The sequence below is a fragment of the Molothrus aeneus genome, chromosome 4 (genome assembly GCF_037042795.1).
Source record: "Molothrus aeneus isolate 106 chromosome 4, BPBGC_Maene_1.0, whole genome shotgun sequence".
Classification (NCBI taxonomy): domain Eukaryota; kingdom Metazoa; phylum Chordata; class Aves; order Passeriformes; family Icteridae; genus Molothrus; species Molothrus aeneus.
The window spans coordinates 41,896,224-41,916,108 of NC_089649.1; the positions used below are offsets into that span (position 1 = coordinate 41,896,224).

At 41.4% G+C, this 19,885-nt stretch overlaps 1 protein-coding gene across 2 annotated transcripts; it reads left to right on the top strand.

Moving 5' to 3' along the window:
• Positions 1–11: 11 nt before the first annotated feature.
• Positions 12–19,884, top strand: CYP4V2 (cytochrome P450 family 4 subfamily V member 2). Of its 2 annotated transcripts, none has more exons than XM_066548362.1 (11): positions 12–237; positions 7,186–7,298; positions 7,877–7,962; positions 9,490–9,680; positions 10,068–10,137; positions 11,167–11,293; positions 13,050–13,235; positions 15,026–15,128; positions 15,467–15,601; positions 15,772–15,951; positions 17,596–19,884. In XM_066548362.1, exons 1-11 carry the CDS (start codon positions 165–167, stop codon positions 17,772–17,774), a joined length of 1,443 nt encoding a protein of 480 aa, XP_066404459.1. In that variant the 5' UTR covers positions 12–164; the 3' UTR covers positions 17,775–19,884. The 2 variants fall into 2 exon arrangements, with proteins under 2 accessions (XP_066404459.1, XP_066404458.1); XM_066548361.1 differs by lacking the exon at positions 12–237 and adding an exon at positions 4,623–4,936.
• The last annotated feature ends 1 nt before the right edge of the window (position 19,885 follows it).

The following is a 19,885-nucleotide window of genomic DNA, read 5'->3' on the forward strand; positions in this document are numbered from 1 at the left end:
TTCCTGATAACTCTACTCTGTTCCACTGGGGTAGGGTGTATGCATGGTACTTCGTCATGGTCTAAGCCATGATAGTACTTGAAGAACGTGTAGTTTTTGACATCTCACAAATTTCCACTTGAGCTGAGGTTTTGCTTTTCTAACTTCATCTGCACACCCTTGCCATGGCCTTATGCTTACTTGGATGTAATCCTGAAACCCAGAAGAAGATTCACAGAGAACTGGACAAGGTGTTTGGTAAGTTTTCCATTCCTCCTTTATCAAGATTGAAGAAATTGAGATAGGAATGCACCGTGTGGCCATTCTAGGGTTTTAAGTAGCCGGAGGTGGCTGGAATGCGTGCTACAATGTCTGCAGGAGAGAGTACTTAGAAAGTTTTCAAGGTAAAGGGTAGGGTTTTTCTCTTTTTTATTTTATAGTAAAGCAGTTATAGATAGCCACCTATTTGCTGTTTTGATCTTTCTTCCTTTCCCTTTTCTCCTAGGTGAAAGATATCAAGTATTGAATGGTACAAATACTCCTGTTATAACTTGTGCCCTACCGAGGTTTTCCCTGACCTGGAGGAGTTTAGTCCTGAGTGATTCTTCCCTGAACATTATAAGGAAAAGCACCTGTATAGTTCCCAAATATTTAATGTTGTTGACAGTTTTCATGCATCCATCACTTTGTAGCTGACATTTCTGGTCTCACGAGGGGGTGATGTGAAGGATATTTCACCCCTAATTTCCCTTTCAGTCTTGTGATTGTTTTCATGGTAGGCTTTTCAGCTGAGTAGAGATGTCATGGTGTCAGTAGCACGGCTGCTACTGGGGTGGCCTCTCTGAGAAAAGGCTAGAGAGGAGAACACAGTTCCTGCTGGCTCCACTCTGGATCCACTGCAGGACACAGCTGAGCTAAGCAGCCAAACCAGTGGCACTTCAGTGAAAAAGTATTTACAAGTGTACAAAAAAATGCTAAACAGAGAAGTGTGGGGAGGGAAAAGAGTGGGAAACAGCAGTGCAAACACCAGGCTCTGAAGGAGGAGGAGGGAGTGCTTCAGGTTCCAGAGCAGAGATTCCTCAGCAGCATGTGGAGAAACTATGCTGGAGCAGAAGAAAAGAGTGAGGAGGGAGCAGCAGAGAGGAACTTTTGTCTTTGTTTTTAGCTTCCTCACGATCTGTTTTTAATTGCCTATAAATTAAATTGAATTTCCAAATTTGCCTCTGTTTTGCCCACGATGGTAACCAATAAGCAATCTTTCAGTCTATTTTGGCTCATAAGCTTTTTTGTCCTGTTGAGGGAGGGGAGTGAATGGGGGGGTCTGTCTGCTGGCCAAGGCTAACCCACAACAGCTTCTAAGAGGATGTACAGCTATGACTGTGTTATGTGCATGCACATGAAATGTGGACAAAGAACTTCCTAGAGCAAATACTGATACCAAATCTTCCATGCTGCAAGAATGCAGGGAGCAGATTTGCAGTGCTGTGCTTCTGTGCCCCACAAGTTTTTCCTAGCCTTAAACTGCCCTGTTTATTCATTCTTCACGACTTCTGGCTCACTTCATGGAGTGTGTTGCGTGCTGCTACTTTCTTTCTTTAAACTTGCTGGAGTTTAGCAAGAGGAGGCCCTGTACAATCTAGCCAAATCACAGAGAAGTGGGCGGAATCTTCACTTGTGACCTTGGAGGAGTTGTGATCAGCCAGCTTGGGAGTGGGCACCTTCCTGGAAAAATTGATGAATAACACAGGTGTGGTGCTTCGGTAGCTACTTAGTGTTAATTGTCTATTAGTTATGCAAACATAACTAACACCTTATCAGAATTGCTTTGAAACAGTGGTCTATGTTCTGGGGCATGAGTGGTGGTCTCTGTTGTTGTAAGTCACATTTTTATCGTGGTAGGGAAGATTATGATTTCTTAGCAGGCAGGATTTGTATTCTGTTGTGGATAATTCATTCATGCAAAATGTCTTGTAGTGAAGGAACTAAACAGTTGCTGCTGTACAGTGAACCCTAGGTTGCAGAAAACAAGCAAGGTATGCTTGATGGAGGTGGCATCAATCCAATCAGTGTCTCTGAAAAACAGCTGTGGTCTCTGTCTCACAAATGCTTTTAATATCCTTAACCTGTGTGAGAAAGCACCCACAGAAGGATTTGAAGCTGGAGTCTTCCTCAGGATTTGTTCTTGGAAGACTAGATTTCGGGTATGAAGCTTTAGTAGCCTTGTTTGGGCATGAAATTTAGTATCAGGCCCTAAAATTCCTCTCTGAGAACTGGTGAGATCTTTGAGCTCTCCACCTGTCCAGCTGATGACATATTTTGAAATGGAGACATACTGTGTTATGTTTTCTTTGTCTCGGTGATAGCTATTGTTGTCTACAAATAGCCAAATTATTTTTAGCTTTCTGATAAGGGTTAATCATGTTGCAATGGTGTGTGTTTAGAAAGAAAGAAGCTCTTTCTAAGAAAGCCTTTCTTAAGAAAAAACAGTTTTTCAGAATGAGTTGTGTACTCTTCTGTCCAGCTTGGCTGCTGAGCTCAGCTATGTTCTGCAGTGGAGACAGCAGGAACCGCCCCCCTCTCTGTTGTATCAGATCTGCTTTAGACTTGCTTTGCTTTGTTTTTGTTTTGTTTTGTTTTGTTTTCTTGCTGCTAATGATGATTTTATTAGTTTTTCTTGTTGAAAAATCCAGGCTTCATTCTAGGGACCAGCAGAAGCCTGTGTTGTCATTGTGTTTCATGGCTGACAGCTGCCTATCAAGTTGCTTGTCTTCTGCCAGCACAGGTAGATAGGCTTCCACTTAGGCAAGAGGCTGAAGAAGAGCAGGTTTGCACTGTTACAAGCATTTATAAAAGCAAAGATTCACTAACCAGTGCAGTGCTCACAGAAATCCAACACTGAGACAATAGTTCTCAGGGTAAAAAGGAAATGCTGATCACAATCTGGTAGAAAACTTATTTCCTACAGAACATCCTCCAAGTTTTGTTATGATTCCAAGTCTTGGTAACATAATTAGGCCTCAAAGGTGCTAGATCTCTCATTTCTTGTTTCTTGGGTATATATCTTTTATGTCTCATTCCAGTGTTTCTGCTGGCTTTTATTAACATCATCACCATTGCCAGCTGCTGGCAGGATACTGCAATGTTTGCTTTGCAGTGTTCCCTACTGCTTTCCCAATGCCTTTCCACCTTCTCCTTGCTGTTTCACAGGGTTTTTTTGGTTTTTGGTGTTTGGGTTTTTTGTTTTTCCTGTAGAAGGAGTAATCAGCAATTAGAAATACAGATTTTTGACTCAGAAGCACAAATAGCCACTTAATCTAATTATTGGTGCAATTAAGGCAACAAACTGCAAGACTTTTTGTAAATATGAGAGTATAATTATTCAGCTGATCTCCATGTTAAAAATACAAAAGGTGAGTCTCTTTGTCCTGTGTGCTTGCTTGCTTCCTAGGTTGTCACCTGAACAAAAGATGGGACTGATTATTGTCTAACTTGCCTATGTGTTTGCAAGACTAGATATATATCTGCTGCTTTCTGTCACAAACCATTACAAATAACATCAAGAGTAGCAAAGTTCATTTCAAGCTGTTTACTGTGCAGAAGGATATAACAATCAGCATTTATGACAGTCTCTGCTAGGAGATTGCAAGGACAAAGTGCCAAAATTTACCCCCCTCTGATGCCAAAGGTCACAGAAACTTATTTAACTTCTGATGTTCTGAGCTTTCTGTTTATATTTTTTATCTTAGTTGTTTTGTTTATGCTATTTGTTGATTTGCTAAAAATGCTTTTGCAGTCAGTGCAGTCATTTTTGGTACAAAGCAAAGAAGATAAATGTGACTATGGCCATACACACATACAATTTGTGCTTTATTTGGGAGGTGAAGTTTTGTGAATTGGCTGTGAACCATGCTGCCTCTACCAAAATTCTGTTTGACCAAAAGTTTTCTGAGTACCCACTTTGAGAAACAGATGCTGAGTAGCCCTGCAGCAGTGAGAAGAGATCCTGGATCCTCCTGAGGCAGGAGGGGCAGCAGTGTATATGGTGGGTTTGGTACTGTGAGTACCCAGGCACTTTGCAATTTGGGGCATAGGTGCTGGTGCTGCCAGTTGTTTTACTGGCACCCTTTAGCCTGTGCCTGAGCATTCAACAACACAATCAGTAAAGGCTATTTGTGCTGAGAAGCATCACTGTGCTTTGCAGTGCTGCTGTTGATCAGGGGTCTTTATGGCCTTTGGTTTTTGTAACCCCTTGAAGCCTTCAAACCAGCTGAAAAAGGGTATTCTCCATCTGGCCCTTTAGTTATCATGTTGGACAGCACTGGAGCAGTTCTCTATGGCAAAATGGTGTTGAGCACTTGAGAACAGATTGAGAAAGATTATATTGAGAAAACTCATCTATCCCAAATCAGCAAAAAGGTGTTTTTTCTCTTGATGGTGCTTTGTTTTTTCCTTGTGAGGTATTGCATGGGCCTGCAAAGAACGTTCTCGCTCATCACTTGGCTCGAACCAAATGAGGGCAGTGACTGTTTCCTCTGGCTTGCCTGCCACCAGGAAATGCTAGAATGCAGTGTCTCTGTAAGAGTGTATTTCAACTCTGTTTATTTTCTTGGCAAGAAGCTATGCCAGTGGCCTGTGTGGTGGCTCCGCCTCCTGCTCTTCTGGCCAACTTTTCTGCCGTGCTGAGTACAGGCAGCGCCAGTTTTGCAGCAGGGATCAAGGCTCAGAGCAGGAGGCTGAGAGGTGATGATGGATGTCGTGGAAGGACTCTCAGGGAGACCCCAGCTGCTGCCATGGGGAGCTGGGATCATTGCTCTGCTTTTGACAGTAGTGAGTGTGTGCTCCCTGCCGTCCCTGATGGAATACTGGAGGCAATGGCGGATGCTGAAGTCCATCCCGGGTGCCAGCCCCTGCTATCCTGTGGTGGGAAATGCCCTGCTCTTTGAGCGGAAAGGAGAAGGTAATGCCAGCTCCACAGTAGCCCAGCTGTGAGGTCCCTGCACTGCCTGGGGTTTGCTGCAGGAGCCAGTGGTGGTGAGGTGCTTTTGTGGCTGAGCTGTGGGAGTGGGTATCAGAGGATGTGCTGTTGCCTTTAGGTCTCTCCAGGCAATCTGCAGAGGGGAACAGTGTGAGGAGTGGGCAGTGAAGAGGAAAGGAGAGGAACTGCATAAATGTGGCATTATTATTGGTCTCAAAGACTAACAGGAGGTTGAATCTGACAGCAGCTGCTGCTGGGCTCAGACCGTTTAGTTGTTGGTAGGGAGGAGCATGAACGCTGTGGAATGTGTTTGTGTGAGAGGGAGGTGTGCTGTGGGGTCTTGCAGGAAATGCTGCTTCACAAAGCTGAGCACTAGGTTCTCATGACTTTTTTGGCTGTGATCCTAACAAAGCTTGAAACAATTACCTTTCCCCAAGCAAACATGTGCAAGGGACTTTAGCATGCCAAGTTGTTTTTACCTGGGCTCACTTCCAGAATCATCTGTGACTTAGATTTCTGTGTGTAGTGTGAAAGAACTTGCTGAGCATTTATAGTGCATCACTAAAAAGCAAATCCTTTTATTCTTGAACTGGATAATGGGACCTTCTTTTTGCCAGGTGCATGAGAGAGCACTAATGTGCTAGATGTTCCCTTTCCATTTGGTACTCGTATTTTAACAGGAACATATTTCTTAAGGAGTTTGTGGTATGAAAGTGTTGCTGAGTCTGCTGCCACACTCCTCTGTGTGTGTTTGTGGTGCCTGTGTTTGCCAGTTCTGCTCTGTGCACGTGTTGCTGGCTGTGCTGCTGTGTATGCTGCCAGAGGAGAGACTAGTGGGTCATGGGTGCATGGTGAAGTCAAGTGAGAGTACAGCATTGGAATGCAAATTGCCCAGTGCTAGCCCATGCTGAGACATGGTGCCTCTGTTCACAAGGCACACTGTCATATCTTTCCTCTGGATCCAGTCCCATATCTAAGGACAAATATGAGACATCTGTGGTGGATGTGACGGCAGGCAGATTTCCACAAAGTTGACTTTGGGGAAGCAGTAGGAGGATGATAGGATGTTTATATGAGCTGGACTGAGAGATTAATCCTTTTTTTTTTCCTTATCCTCTTTTTAAAAAAAAACTTAAAAATCCAAAGCAAACTGGAACATTACTTCTGTCTCCAGAAAGCAATTTGATGTGAACTCTGATGTTCTGTGTACTTCCTAATCTCATTTGTTAGCAGAAATCACATAGCTCCCGTGTTTTAGTTAAGGAATCGCATAGCTCCCATGTCCAGCCTTCTTTGTTCTTGTTTATTTATGTAAAAATGAGTGACGTTTGTGATTTATAATCTTTTTCATTAAAAATATAACAAAACCAAACTTTTAAAAAGGTCCTATAACAGGAATGAAAATAACTTCTCATATGATGAAGATTTTTTAAGTTGGTATTGCTAGACAGTTGCTAGAAGATGTGCTATTTTAATCACAGCAATGTTTGGAAAAATATTTTAAAAATAGTGAAATAATCTGACACTGAATCGTGTTGAATGAGGTGCCATTATAACTTTTTGTAAGTCTAGGGAAAGCTGTATTTGGACATCTATTAGGAAACTAATTTTTTTATTTTTCTTTTTTTTTTCTTTGAATTGGAGACCTTTGAATTTTCAACTCTGCAGAGGCTTGTAAAGGTATCATTTGTTTAAGCTTGTTTCTGAAAGGGCAAAGAAGTGTTTAATCCTTGAACATCCTGAGAGTGGCCCCCACTCTAATATTTTGGAATGAACCTGATTGTCCTCTGTGATGAGATAGTGTCAAAGACCTTTTAGAATTAAATCAAACACCATCGACTCTTCTTACCCTGCCAATAGATTCAGCTATCTCCCATGCTTTCTGTATAGCTGAATTGACAAGATGTGGACTGGATAATTGCAAAAGAATGTGGGAGGAATATTTACTGGTTTGCTGAGCTCACTGGTGTGAAGTCCAACTGGCAGCTGGATAGCAGTGGTATCCCTCAGGTTGATTTGTGGCATAAATGGTGCTCTTCTGTGCCTGAAGAGGTTAGTATACCTGAATTGTAAAATCCACAGGTGTAAAATATGCTGCTAGGTCACAGCAGCAGGTTAAAACTACAAGAAAATCATAATTGCAGGGCTCATGGTGCTAGAGTTCATTACAGAAGCCTTGCTTATTTTGTAAATCCCCCTTGTTGAAGCTCTACTCTGATTTTCTATTCCAGATTTTTTTAAACAGATAGAGTTTTATACTGAAAAGTTCAGAAGTTGGCCACTGTTCAAACTTTGGATAGGACCAGTGCCTGCCATATTTTTGTATCACCCTGACAGTGTGGAGGTGAGTGTGCTGGTCTCCTGTCTATTCTACTGGGATGCAGAGGAGTGCCCAACATGTTACTTTCTATTCCCTCAATGTAATTTTTGTTAAAAGGGGCTTGGACTGATTTGCTTTGGGATAGTCCTCTGAGTTAGTGGTAAACAAAGGCCTAAAGTAAAGGAATATAAAAAGGCATAGTCAGAGGGCATTGGGGGGGAAAATTGAAGATGACCTGAAAATGAATGCTTCAAAGAAGCATGTCCTTTAGCTTGGTTTTCACATGTGTGAAAGCTTCTGCTCCCAAGATCGGAACAAACAAGCAGATAGCAGGGAATATGGGACCACTGAAATAAGGATAGAACATTATGAAATTCAGGTTGCAATGCTTGTGTCTCTTTGACAGACTTCTGCATTAAAACTTAGTGGGTCTGTTTTGATGCCATGAAATATAGTCATAAGTTTTGCTGCTGACAGTGATTGTCCTTGATCTAGTAGGACAGCGTTGTTTCTCTGTTGGAGTGTTTATTGAAGAAATAGTGAAGAAATCTCTCTCCATCTAATAAGTAATATTTTTTCCTCACTGTTCATTTTTCTGACAGGTTATTCTGAACAATTCAAAACTTATAGAAAAATCATACCTATATGAATTCCTGCATCCATGGCTGGGCACTGGACTTCTGACAAGGTATAATGTAAAATGAAGTGAAGGTGCACTGCTGCCTTTTTGAAATTTGCAGGGTATATGATAAGAAGAGGTCTTGGTGGCAGGAATGCTGTATGTATTTCTGAACAAAGAGATTGTGTGCATTGCTTATCTCAGCTTATCTCAGCTGGTCATATTGCAGACCAGTAGGATAGGCCTGAGGTTGGTGATGCTTTGGGGTAGATTGGAGAGTATGTGCACCCTTTCCTTTATTTCATTCATGAAGTAGAGGATCGTGAGAAATGAGCCTGGGTAGGAGCATAAATCAGGAGTGGAGAAAGGGAGGAGCAATGGTATAAGGGTTTGGTGTCCTCCAGTCTTGGAAGGGCAAAGGAAGGATTGGTTTGGATGATGCAGATATTCAATAGTCAGAGAAAGGTAAGTATAGATTGTCTTTGGTACCTTTGAGCCTCTTCTGGGTTTTTGAAAAAAGGTCCAGGTCCCAGTGTTAGTGGTTAACTTTGTTGCTTGTTTGGAGCCCTCAGAGGTGGACTCCTCATGCTTTGTGATGGGACCATGGTATTGTAAAAGCCAGCTGTGATCATAGGGTATGGGAAGTACAAGTTCACATGGGAGGACAAGGCATGCATTTTATCCTGAGTTTTGTTCATGGCCTGTAGGAAGGCAGTAATTAATCAGTAGCAGAGTGCAGAGGTGAAGTCCATGAGCATCAGGCATGTTGTATCCTCACTGTTCTTCCTTACTGGTTGTTTTATCTTCCATAGATGTACAGAGGTATTTTGACTTTCTTGAGCTTGCAAAAACACAAGAAGGAGGAGAATGTTCCAGAATATTCCAGTCTCTGCTGATTAGGGCAGCAGTGGCAGACAGCAAGCAATTATGCTGGCCTGTGGAGTGCCCTAATAGCAAGTTAACAGGGGCAGTGGTGTGATAGTTTTACTGTGTAAGCAGAAGTACCAGCTGGCGCATGTTATTTAGAAAAAGTGAACAGGGACCCCCAGGAAGCTGGTGACACTCACTGTGGCTCCATGCTTGTCACTGGCACGTGGGAAGTGATTGCCTGTCTCCAAGGAAGTAGATTGTAGCCGTGCCTTGAGGCAGTAATTTTTATGATGTCTCTAGGCCCTAGTTCTCTGCAGGCCTCATTTCATGGTCAGTGAATGGAGGCAAGCACAACCACTGATTCAGAGAGAGGGTGGGGTGGTTGAGGCCTTGATGCTGAATAGCTGGTTTGGCCTCTGGCTGGCTTCTGCTTGGTCCCTCTGAGCCTGTGCACTGACTAACAAGAATGTCCTGTCTGGAGGCTTTTTGGCATTTCCATTGGTTGAGATCAGCTGAAGAAATGGTGGCTTCTGCTTCCAAGAGACCTGGAGCAAGAAATATTTCCATTTGCTGCTTCTGTGGGGTGCTATTAACAGCTTGAAGAGACATCTACAGTGTGTCCATCTCTTCCAGGCTGCAGTATTCACTGGGCACTTCCTGTAATGGTGAGGATATTATTTTTGGCTTGGAGTTTTTTATCCTTCCTGCTCCCCATTAATTTTATAGCACTGGAGACAAGTGGCGGTCACGGAGGAAGATGATAACTCCCACATTCCACTTTGCAATCTTGAGTGACTTCCTAGAAGTCATGAATGAACAAGGAAATATTTTGGTGAAGAAACTTGAGAAGCACGTTGACAAGGAGCCATTTGATGTCTTTATGGACATCACTCTGTGTGCCCTTGATATTATTTGTGGTAAGTCACGTTCAGTTATTGTGGTAGAATTCTGAATGATGCAGAAGATCATGAATTTAGCTGTGCCAGTTTGTGTAAGATGATTGAAGAGCAATGTCCCTGCATATTTTTTAAATACATTTTCATCCTTCCCAACCTTTTTCCCAGGGTTTACTACTTGCAACTGAGCAGCTGAGTTTTGGGACTGGTAGGACAGGGCTAGCAGTCTGAAGTGAGGTTTTCTTGAGGAGCAGGATTCCTGGGCATGGAACTACAAAGAAAGCTCAAAGGGATATGTTCATTCACTTGTCAAAGGGATGGTGGTGATAGAAGCTGGGAGTAGTAGTAACTCACTGTGTACACTGCATTTCACTTTGTACTTGTGAAATGTTGATGTTTTCCTTCTAGAAACAGCAATGGGCAGGAATGTGGGTGCCCAGAAGAATAAGGATTCTGACTATGTTTCTGCTATCTACAGGTAAACACACATTTTCCCTGGTTATTTTTCAGTTGAGCTGGAATTAATGCTGCTGGTGTCAGGAAGGAAGGCCAGGGAGTCAGAGAGGGAGGGATGTAAAGCATTGGAACAGACTAATCCTGAGTCACTAAATACCCTGGAGGTGGTTGATAAGACATGTTCCTGTGGCATGTAGGGTCATGGTGTAGCAATGGACTGGGTTAACACTAGCTTAACAGTTGGACTCAATGATCTAAAAGGTCTTTTCCAACCTAAATGAATCTGTGATTCTATGATCTCACTCCTAACTTTTGATGGAGCTTGTTGAGACAGGTGTGATAAAAAACAGGGGTAGATCTGAAGGGTTTGATTATCATTGGTTCCTTGGCCTTTTCCAAATTGTAGCACAAGTGTGCTTGAAGTCGGTAATAATTACTCTACTCCTCTGCAGCTAAAGCATGTGCAAGAGCTGAATAGCAATGAAAATCAGCCCTTCCAAATGTACTCCACTTGTGTTGGAGCATACTTGAAGTCTCATATTTTTCATTTTAAATGCATTTTAAGTCCTTTAATGTGTGGTCTGGTGTCTGGATATTCAAGTAGGAATGCAATGGTCTCAGAAACTGTTTGAGTTCTTGGGACAGGTATTTTGGGAGCCTGTCATGAGTAGTCTTTACAACACTGCCAATGCTTTGCTGAAGTGGGGATGTGATGGGATTTGATGACTTAATAGGACTGTTTCAAGAGGATTCAAGATTAAATGAGAATGTGCTGTCCTTCTCAGGGATCAATACTTAAAGAAATAAAACATGGTGATGCTGGGATAAATAACAGAAATTTTGAGATGGTCTAAAATCAAGACACAAATGAGAATGGCCTTCCTTTCAGATAATGGGTTTAAACCTACACAATATGTTAAGTTCTACTTCATTAGGGTACATAGAAGTTGGTGAGGTTTTTTTTTGTTTGTTTGTTTGTTGTTCTTGAAATGTGCTATAATTTGTTGTTTTTGTCAAGTAATGTTACATGATAAAATTGTTTTGCCCCTAGGATGAGTGATCTAATCCAACGGCGACAGATGAGCCCTTGGCTTTGGCCTGACTTTTTGTATGTATTGTTCAAAGAAGGAAGAGAGCACAGGAGGAAGCTCAACATCCTTCACAATTTTACAGATACGGTATAGAGTATTTTAAAAAAATATTATTTATAATATTTATAATGATAATTTTCATTGTTGGATTAAAGTTTTGCACTCACATCTTCCAGACGGGGATGAGGTTCAGCCTCCTTGATATGCTATTGTGATGCTGAGGAATTCCCTGAAAAGAAGACAAGAGCTAACTTCCCTTTTAGGATCTCTGCTTAATTTGAGCAAGAAAGTAGACTACTCCAACAGAGTGCCAGAACTTGCGGGTCCTTGACAACTGAAACAAACAACAGAAATTCATTGAACTCTTGTTTTGCCTGAAAGGCTCCACATCTGGATGACATGAGATGGCTCACTGCCAAGTTTGGAGCAGTAAACATAGGGGTCTGCATGGTAGTGCCACTGGTTTCAGCCCTCAGAAACTGAAGCCTGTATTCATTTTCCCCTATTCAGAACAGAACTGCTGAGAGGAGCAAACACATGCAGGTCCCCACATCAGCAGTAAGGCACTCTTGATACAGAAATCATTAGGCATGCATTACTCACTTGGCATATAATAAAGTGTTCTCTCACCTTGTTAGTCTCTAGAAGTAACAGCCCTTTCTCTCACCAAATAATTCCTACGTTATTCTTGGCAAAGTTTGCCCTCCCAAATCTATTATTAGGATGTTATCAGAGAGGCTGCTTTCCCTATGCATGTACCCCATGATGTCATTGTATCACTGTCTTTGACAAAGGAAATAATCTTTAATCTTTGGCTACATATAATGAGCCACAATGTGTTGTTTTTTCTTGCTTCCTTTAATTGGAAATTGCAGCAATGAGTCATGAGAGAGGCTCTTAACACTTGTACTCTTCCCATGGTGGGCTGGTGCACCGAAGAATATAAGCAACCAAATCATAGAAGATGACAAAGGACCATAAATAATAATTGCACCTGTGTAGGTGCTGAGACCAAGCACTGAGGTGAAGGATTAGTCAATATATGACATGTGTGTGTACAGTGAGGAAAACCATGAGTGTGCATGGAACTGTATTTTTTTTCTTCCATTCAGTGATTCCTTCTAACAGAAATGCATACTCTACACCCTTTTGAATTATTTTGTTGTTTTTAAGAGCAATGCCAGCTTGTTGAAGGGTTCTGTTTTGACTTTGCAACAACAATTGCAGCAATAAGAAATTTATGTCTGTTATTGGGTCTGTACTTTGACCTAAAAAAGGGAAATTCAGCCATTGCTCTCCTACTGGAGAAAATTTGGGAAGCTTTAGTGTAGTGAATTCAGCAATGCTGTGTGTAGCCTTGACACATCATTCTGGGATGCCCTAGCTCCTCTTCAGTTTCCTGAGTTTTTTGGAGGTTGGAATTGAGATCTTAGTTCTCAGATGGGATAGAGAAGATCTTATTGGTGATTAATGTGGTCACACTCTGGTGATTTTTTTGATATGCTGTTATCATTGTTGGCATTCATTATTGTTGTGTTCTAGATACTCTGGATATGTTTACACTTCTTGATGGCCCCTAAGTTGTTTATGTAGTTTGGCTTTCTATTTTCTTGATTGCACAAAGGCTGTTCAAGGTTTATTCTATTGCTTGGGGCAAGAAAGGTTGGTCATAATTCACTGCTAATAAAAAGTCAGTTAAATTAAATGCTCACAGCTGTGCTAACCAGCTTGTGTAGAGTGCTACAGATGGAAGTTGTTTTGATAAGTTAGGACAAAACTCTATGAGGCAGACGGTGAGCTTATGCTGAAGTCATCATATCTAATATAATGGTTCTAATCTCAGGTCATTGCAGAAAAAGCTGAAGAACTTAAAAACACCCAGCAAAAGAAACATGATGGTAACTCTGAAGAAAGTGGTTCCAAAAAGAGAAAAGCATTCTTGGATATGCTGCTGAGTGCAACAGATGATGAAGGGAAAAAATTGAGCTACAGGGACATTCGTGAGGAAGTGGATACTTTCATGTTTGAGGTAACCAAAGAACTCATTGGTTTATTGTTCTTTCGTTGTTGTTGTTTTTATTTTGGAAGGTTTTATTTGGGGTTTTTTTGTTTGGTTTTTTCTTTCCAAACCCAAGATTCAGAATTTTCAGGTGGTGACTCTTGTCATAGTTCAGGAGGTTGCTTTTAGCATGATGTTACTTAAGCCCTGGAAGCCTAAGAGAAAATCTCAATGTTTCTATTCTACAGAGGTAGGATAGATGCACTGGTATGCCCTGGAAAAACTTTGGACAACGCACATGTGGTAGACCCTGCCTGTGTGAGCAGGGTCTACTCATGAAAGCAGGAGAGAACTGAAAACTTAAAGGCTGACATGGACCATGGGCTCTTGCCTTTTTTTGCAAACTTCATTAATACTGAAGAGAGCTCTAAATAGTTTCACTGTTTTGACTTGCGTTTTGTCATGTCTCCTCACATTTTTTCCCTTGCTACATTGCCTGCAGTCTTCGGGTTCTGTTGTCCACTGTGCATCAGTGCTTCATTGTGGAGAAACTCGTCCTAGAATGGCTTGGGTTGGAAAGGACCTTAAAAATCATCTAGTTACAACCCTCCTGCTATGGGCAGGGATGTCATCAATTTGTCAGGGGGCCTGGCAATTCAGGGATTTTATTGCCAGGCCCCCATCCCACCTGGCCCTGGACACCTTGAGAAACAGGACATTCAAAACTTCTCTAGCCAACATGTTCTTGAATAATCTCTGACTAAAAAATTTCTTCCTAACATCTAATCTAAATTTTTCTCTTTTTGTTGAAAATTATTCTCTCTTGTCCTGCTCATAAGTACCTGCTCATGTGAAATGTCACACTCCCTCTTTTTTTATTTTGTAAGTCCTCTCTAAGTACTGAAAGGCCACAATCAGGTCTTCCCAGAGCCTTCTCTTCTCCAGGCTGAACAACCCCAACTCTCTCAGCCTGTCTTCATAGGAGACGTGTCCCATCCCTCTGATTATCTTCAAGGGCCTTCTTCTTGTCTGATTCCCCAAGGGAGGATCTGAAGAAGATTTTCACGAGTTTTCCACACATTTCCATTAGATGGACCTGAGTTCTCTCAGAAGAGCTTAATTCATAGAATCATATTATTATTGTTGTAACCTGAAGAAACTCTCTTCTCATCTTGCCATTTCTGTACTACAGCAGCATCTTGAACTTCACCACAAGTGTGCTTTTTTACTATCAAAATCCTTTTTTGGTCAACTTTTCCCTTTTCTATTCTTCCCTTTTTTATGGCTTTTCCCCCCCCTTCTTTGGTTCTTATTTTGTCTCTCCTTTCCACAGTGCTGGGAATTATTAATTGATTCCCTTCCCACAGAAAACCAAGTATTTTCCTCTATGGCTACTGTATTGTGTCTCATAAAACCATTTTTAGATACTTTTGAAAAGGTTACAAGTTGTGTCCATTGTATCTCTCCTGTGACAGTCACTGCCTCCCCCTAGATGTTGACTGGACGGTAATCAAAAAGATGAATATACATCTGATTAATTGTGTAGATACTGATAGTTCATGCAGCTCCAGAGAATCAGAAGAAAGGGATTTTGCTTGGGTTATTTCAATACTTTCCTCTTTTGTCAGAACAATTGTGGATCACCTTTTATCCTGATAGTTAGTGAGTTGAATAATTCACTCTCGATTCTTGTTTTTATCATGGTGATGGGCCTAATAAGTCTCACTTTTCATACTAACTGCACATCTAAGTATTTACAAAGCCCGCTGGTACATGGGAATAGAGTTGAAATTAATGTCTTTGTAAATCTGGACCTGTAGGGCCATGATACAACAGCAGCTGCTATGAACTGGGTCTTGTACTTGCTTGGACATAATCCGGAAATTCAGAAGAAAGTTCACAGGGAATTGGACCAGGTGTTTGGTAAGTCTCCATTCCCCCTTCATTGGGGTTTTGCTGCATTTGTGAGTGGAAATGTGTTAAAAGCCTAGAAGTAGAAGGGGATTTAAGAGCATGCCTTGTGGCCCTTCTGGAACTTTCAGCAGTTAGAGGTGCTTGGGATGGGTGTGGGAAGGTCTGTTGGGGTGTACAACCAAACTTATGTCTTTGGGGCAAGATATGCATGTATAATATATTTGTAACACCTTCTTGTATGTAGTCTTGGTGCATGATGAGAGTTTCTGGGGGGATCCAGGATGAGTTTGTTTAGCCAAAGATGGGGAGTTTTGGTCTTGGTCATCCCTCTATTTCTTTTTGGACAGACAATACTGAACGTCCCATTACAATGGAGGATTTGAAGAATCTTCGATACCTTGAATGTGTTGTGAAAGAAGCTCTTCGTCTCTACCCTTCAGTTCCCATGTTTGCCCGTACCTTGAGAGAGGATTGCTGCATTAGTAAGTGGTGTTCTGTCTTTGCCACTTTCTCTTGTGTTAGCATTTCTGCAGTGGAAATGTTTCCCAAGAAAAGGGCAGCATTGTTTTATTTTTTACTGTTCTGTTGTGTGTAGGAAGTCACTTGTTTGTTGGTTTTTTGACTCTTCTTCTCCCTTTCTCGCCTCTCTTAGGGGGATATCAGGTACCAAGAGGTGCAAATGTCGTCGTTTTAACTTATGCCCTGCATAGAGACCCTGAGGTCTTCCCTGACCCAGAGGAGTTCAGGCCTGAGCGATTCTTCCCTGAAAATTCTAAGGGAAGGCACCCATATGCTTATGTGCCCTTCTCAGCTGGTCCCAGGAACTGCATTGGTATGTATCTGGAGAGGAAGCCCTTGTAAGGTTCTGCTTTTGAATGTGGTAACTGAGACAGCAACGAGTACTGTTTGTATAGTGTTCTTCCTCATTCCCCACCTCTGAATCTGGGCACTGTGTCCTGCAGGCCACACACTTCCATTAGATGGACCTGAATTCTCTCAGAAGAGTTTAATTCATAGACTCATATTGATGCTGTTGAGCTGCCCCATTTGTTTCTTCCAAGGGATTTCCTTTCTTCCTAGGGACAAGTGTGTCTCCTGCTGATGTTTCTTCCTCACTGCTGTGCAGCCTGGCAGCATGTTATTGGGCTCCTGTGTTAGGACATGATTGCTTCCTAATTTCTGATTCTCAATGTCAGCAACACAGAGTGAGAGAAGACACATGTCCTGCACCTGTTTTGCTCTGGAAACAGTTCATCTGTCTCTCTCAAGTTCTGAGCTGGATGTCCAAAGCATGCAATCTGCAACTGATGTATTCTTTCCCTATTTCTGACACTGTATTTGATTTGGTGTTTTCTCTCTCATCCCAGAACTCATTAGCACTTTCAGATGCCACTGTGACGCTTGGATTTTATGTGTGCTTCAAGTAGAGGCAGTGCTGTTTATATTGTAGAACATGTGAAAAAACTGTTCCCTACACTGATTTTAAGTGTAGTTGGGGAGCATCCAAAAGTTGTCATGCCATTACGATAATGGGAAATACTACTTCTTTTGGTTTTTTTGGTTTTGTTGGTTTGGTTTGGTTTCTGTTTTTGGGGGATGCGATTGATGTGTTTTGATTTGTCTCATTGGTAGTAGGTGCCCTTTTCCATAAGAGCAGTAAACTAGGTCTTTCCTTGTTCCAAAGAGAAATCTAATTTAATATAACATGTCTAGCTAGTTCCTGAGTGTGCAGGAACCATGTGCAGGAGAGGTGTTTCATTAGTATAATTGCAAAAGTGCATTGTGTGTACATATGTACAGACTTCTGTGTATATAATCTGTGTGTATAATACAGAGGGGAGAACCTAAAAAGTTCTCAGCCCTGCCTTTTGTGTCCCGTCTCCACTTTTTAGTTTTTGTGAACTACCTTGTGGCGCTTGGTTTGGCTTCCTTCATGTTTCTCTGTTCTCATGTTTCTGCCTTCACCTATCTCTGAATTGTAAATTGAACTTTGCCCTCTGTGCTACCAAATCATCTGTGTGTATGAGGCTTAATGATCACTGAAGGAAGGTCTGTCTGTCATTCCGTTGCAGTTGCATCTCCTTTGCTCCTCTCCACATATATGGAACCATGAGATTTTTCTCTCCCCACAGTCCCTGTGCTGCATCTTCTGCTCTGGTCTGCTATCCACCCCTCCTGCCCAGTCCTTTCAAGACATATGACCAGGCTGTTTTTTGTAGTAGTTCCATATGAAGGGTTGACTGTTTACACATTGCTGTTTGAGTTCTGTGTACTATGGGATGGAGGATGGACTGTGAATTATCCCAAGAAGGCCAGAGTTTTCATGCAGAGAAAAGTGCTAGTGTTACTTGTATGCATATGACCTTAATTTTGGCCTAAAGCTAGTTCTGTTCTTAAGTCCTGTGAGCATGCAAGTGCAGCAGCTGTTGATGCAACCTGACAATAACTAATTTTTTTCCTGCCCTGTAACTCGTAGGTCAGCGCTTTGCACAAATGGAGGAGAAAACTCTTCTAGCCCTCATCCTGAGGCGCTTTTGGGTGGAATCATGTCAAAAGCCAGAAGAGCTTGGTTTATGTGGAGAATTGATTCTTCGTCCAAATAAAGGCATCTGGATTAAATTGAAGTCTAGGAGACCAAATACTGGATCAGAATGAAAGGAATTTCAAGAGTTTACTTCCAAAAGTTTTCAATCTATTTAGGCTGAGACATATTTTAAAATCAAATATTTTGATGTCAGTCCAGCAATTTGTTAAAACTAGTGGCTATTGTTTTATTAAAGAAGATGCAGTAATAGCCCTAGTTGCTCTACTTTTATAGTGCTTGTGAACTTCATGTTAATCTTTGAAATGCAAACCTTTAATCCTTAAATTTTAGTGCCTTATCTGCTCAGATGAAACTATTCTATTGCCACAGTGCCATAAAAACTAAGCTATGGTAATAACAACAGTAATGCCTGTGATGAAGTGATCAGCTTACATGCCATAGCATTTTCCAAGTAACTGGGAAGTCTCAAGTGTTTGTAAGGTTTTCAAGTTTCTTTTTTTCTGAAAAACACAAGTGATAATCCTTCTTCTTCACATAATTTTTTTTTTTGGTGATGATTGCCTCTGTAAAGACCACACAAAAATCTGTGATCATTTCACTACTTCTTGGTAAGCATTTAAAGTAGTTTGTAAGAGAGGAGTGCTCTGAATCATTTTTTAGCAAGCTGTACCAAAAGCATTAACCATAGCAGGAACTAGACCGTATGCAAATTACACACAGGATTTCATAATGACAAAAGCAATGTATTATTACAAATTTTGAGAATAAACTCCCATTATGCCTCAATGTGGACTGAAATGGTACCTGTTGAAATTGCATGCCTCTGTGCAGGTAAATTGTTGATGAATAATTGTTTCTTAGCATCAGTTCCTCTAGGGTGATCAATCAACTAGATTTTACCATGCCGGTCAAAGCCAGTGTGCTCTTGCCTTCTAGTGCCCTGAAGGCAACATACAGAGTTTTTTGCTAATTGTTGTTGAAGAGGAATTACAGTGATAGAATGAAGTGCCTGTCAAAGTTTCTGATTGTACCTTCATGGCAGCTCAAACTCTGCTGCAGGCCATACAGCTGGAGAACAGACTCTCCTTGATTTTTGCAAGCTCTGAAGAAAAAGCTGGTGCTAAACCAAGCTGATGTCCTCTAGCTGGTCTGGCTTTACTGGTGCCCTGTGCTTTGGAGCTTCTTTTGACTTGTGTGTGTTGCTCCAGCACGATACCTAGCGCCGTACAAAGAGGGGTGCCCACCAATAACCACACTCGTGCCTTTAGTTGTTCTTGCCTCTTGGTGCCGAGGGCTACTGGTGTATTGTTGCCTTTAGGTTGTTCTTGGGCTGTGGGCAGCCTGCAGAGGGGGACTGGCACAGAGAAGCTGGAGGTCAGAGCTAATAAAACTAATATGGACTGGTCCAGAAATGATTAATGTGTTACAAAGTAGGAAAGGAGTAATCTGTTCTTACTCAATTTTGTTGACATTTACAGATTTATTTCTCTTGTCTGTTTCTATGTTTCCTTTTAACAACACTTAGTCACTTAATACCTGGGATACTGCTATACTTTGCAGAATATCATAATAATAACAAATAAGGATTTATTTGTTCCAAATAAATTAGAGATTTCCTTGAACCTGCCAAACTCTTTGTATTCTGATAAGCCTAGTTTTTACCATGAAATCACAGATCTTGACAAATAGTCTATTATCACTACCTTTATTTTACCATTAAGACAAAAGAGCCTTTAACAATAGTAATATTTGCATTCTTCAGCCTTCTTTTTCAAAGATAGGTCTCATTGCTGTATAATAACAAGAATTTCCTATAATCTTTGTGTTCTGAGCTGTTCTGAAATGGCAGTGATCTCTTCTGTTGTAAAAATTGGTTCTGAAGCAATCTGATGCTGCTAAGGAAATAAATATTGAGGAAAACAGTACTGAACATACAGCCAACTTTGTGTCTGCTGGATAGATGTTAAATACCTTGCGTTGTCTAGTGTGTTTTTATTAGGTTAAATCATGTGGTGTGTAGCTGTTGGTAGTGGTCAGCAGCAATCCTCTGGATGTGGGGGTTTGTTTGTTAGTTTCGTGTGGGCTTTTTTTGTTTGATTTGGGGTTTTATTTGGGGGGGGGAGTGTTCTGTAGGATTGTGGCATGCAGCATGGCATTGCAGGTTTCCTGATAAAATAATGAGACAATAAAATATTGTGTAATAAAAACTGCATGTGCATAG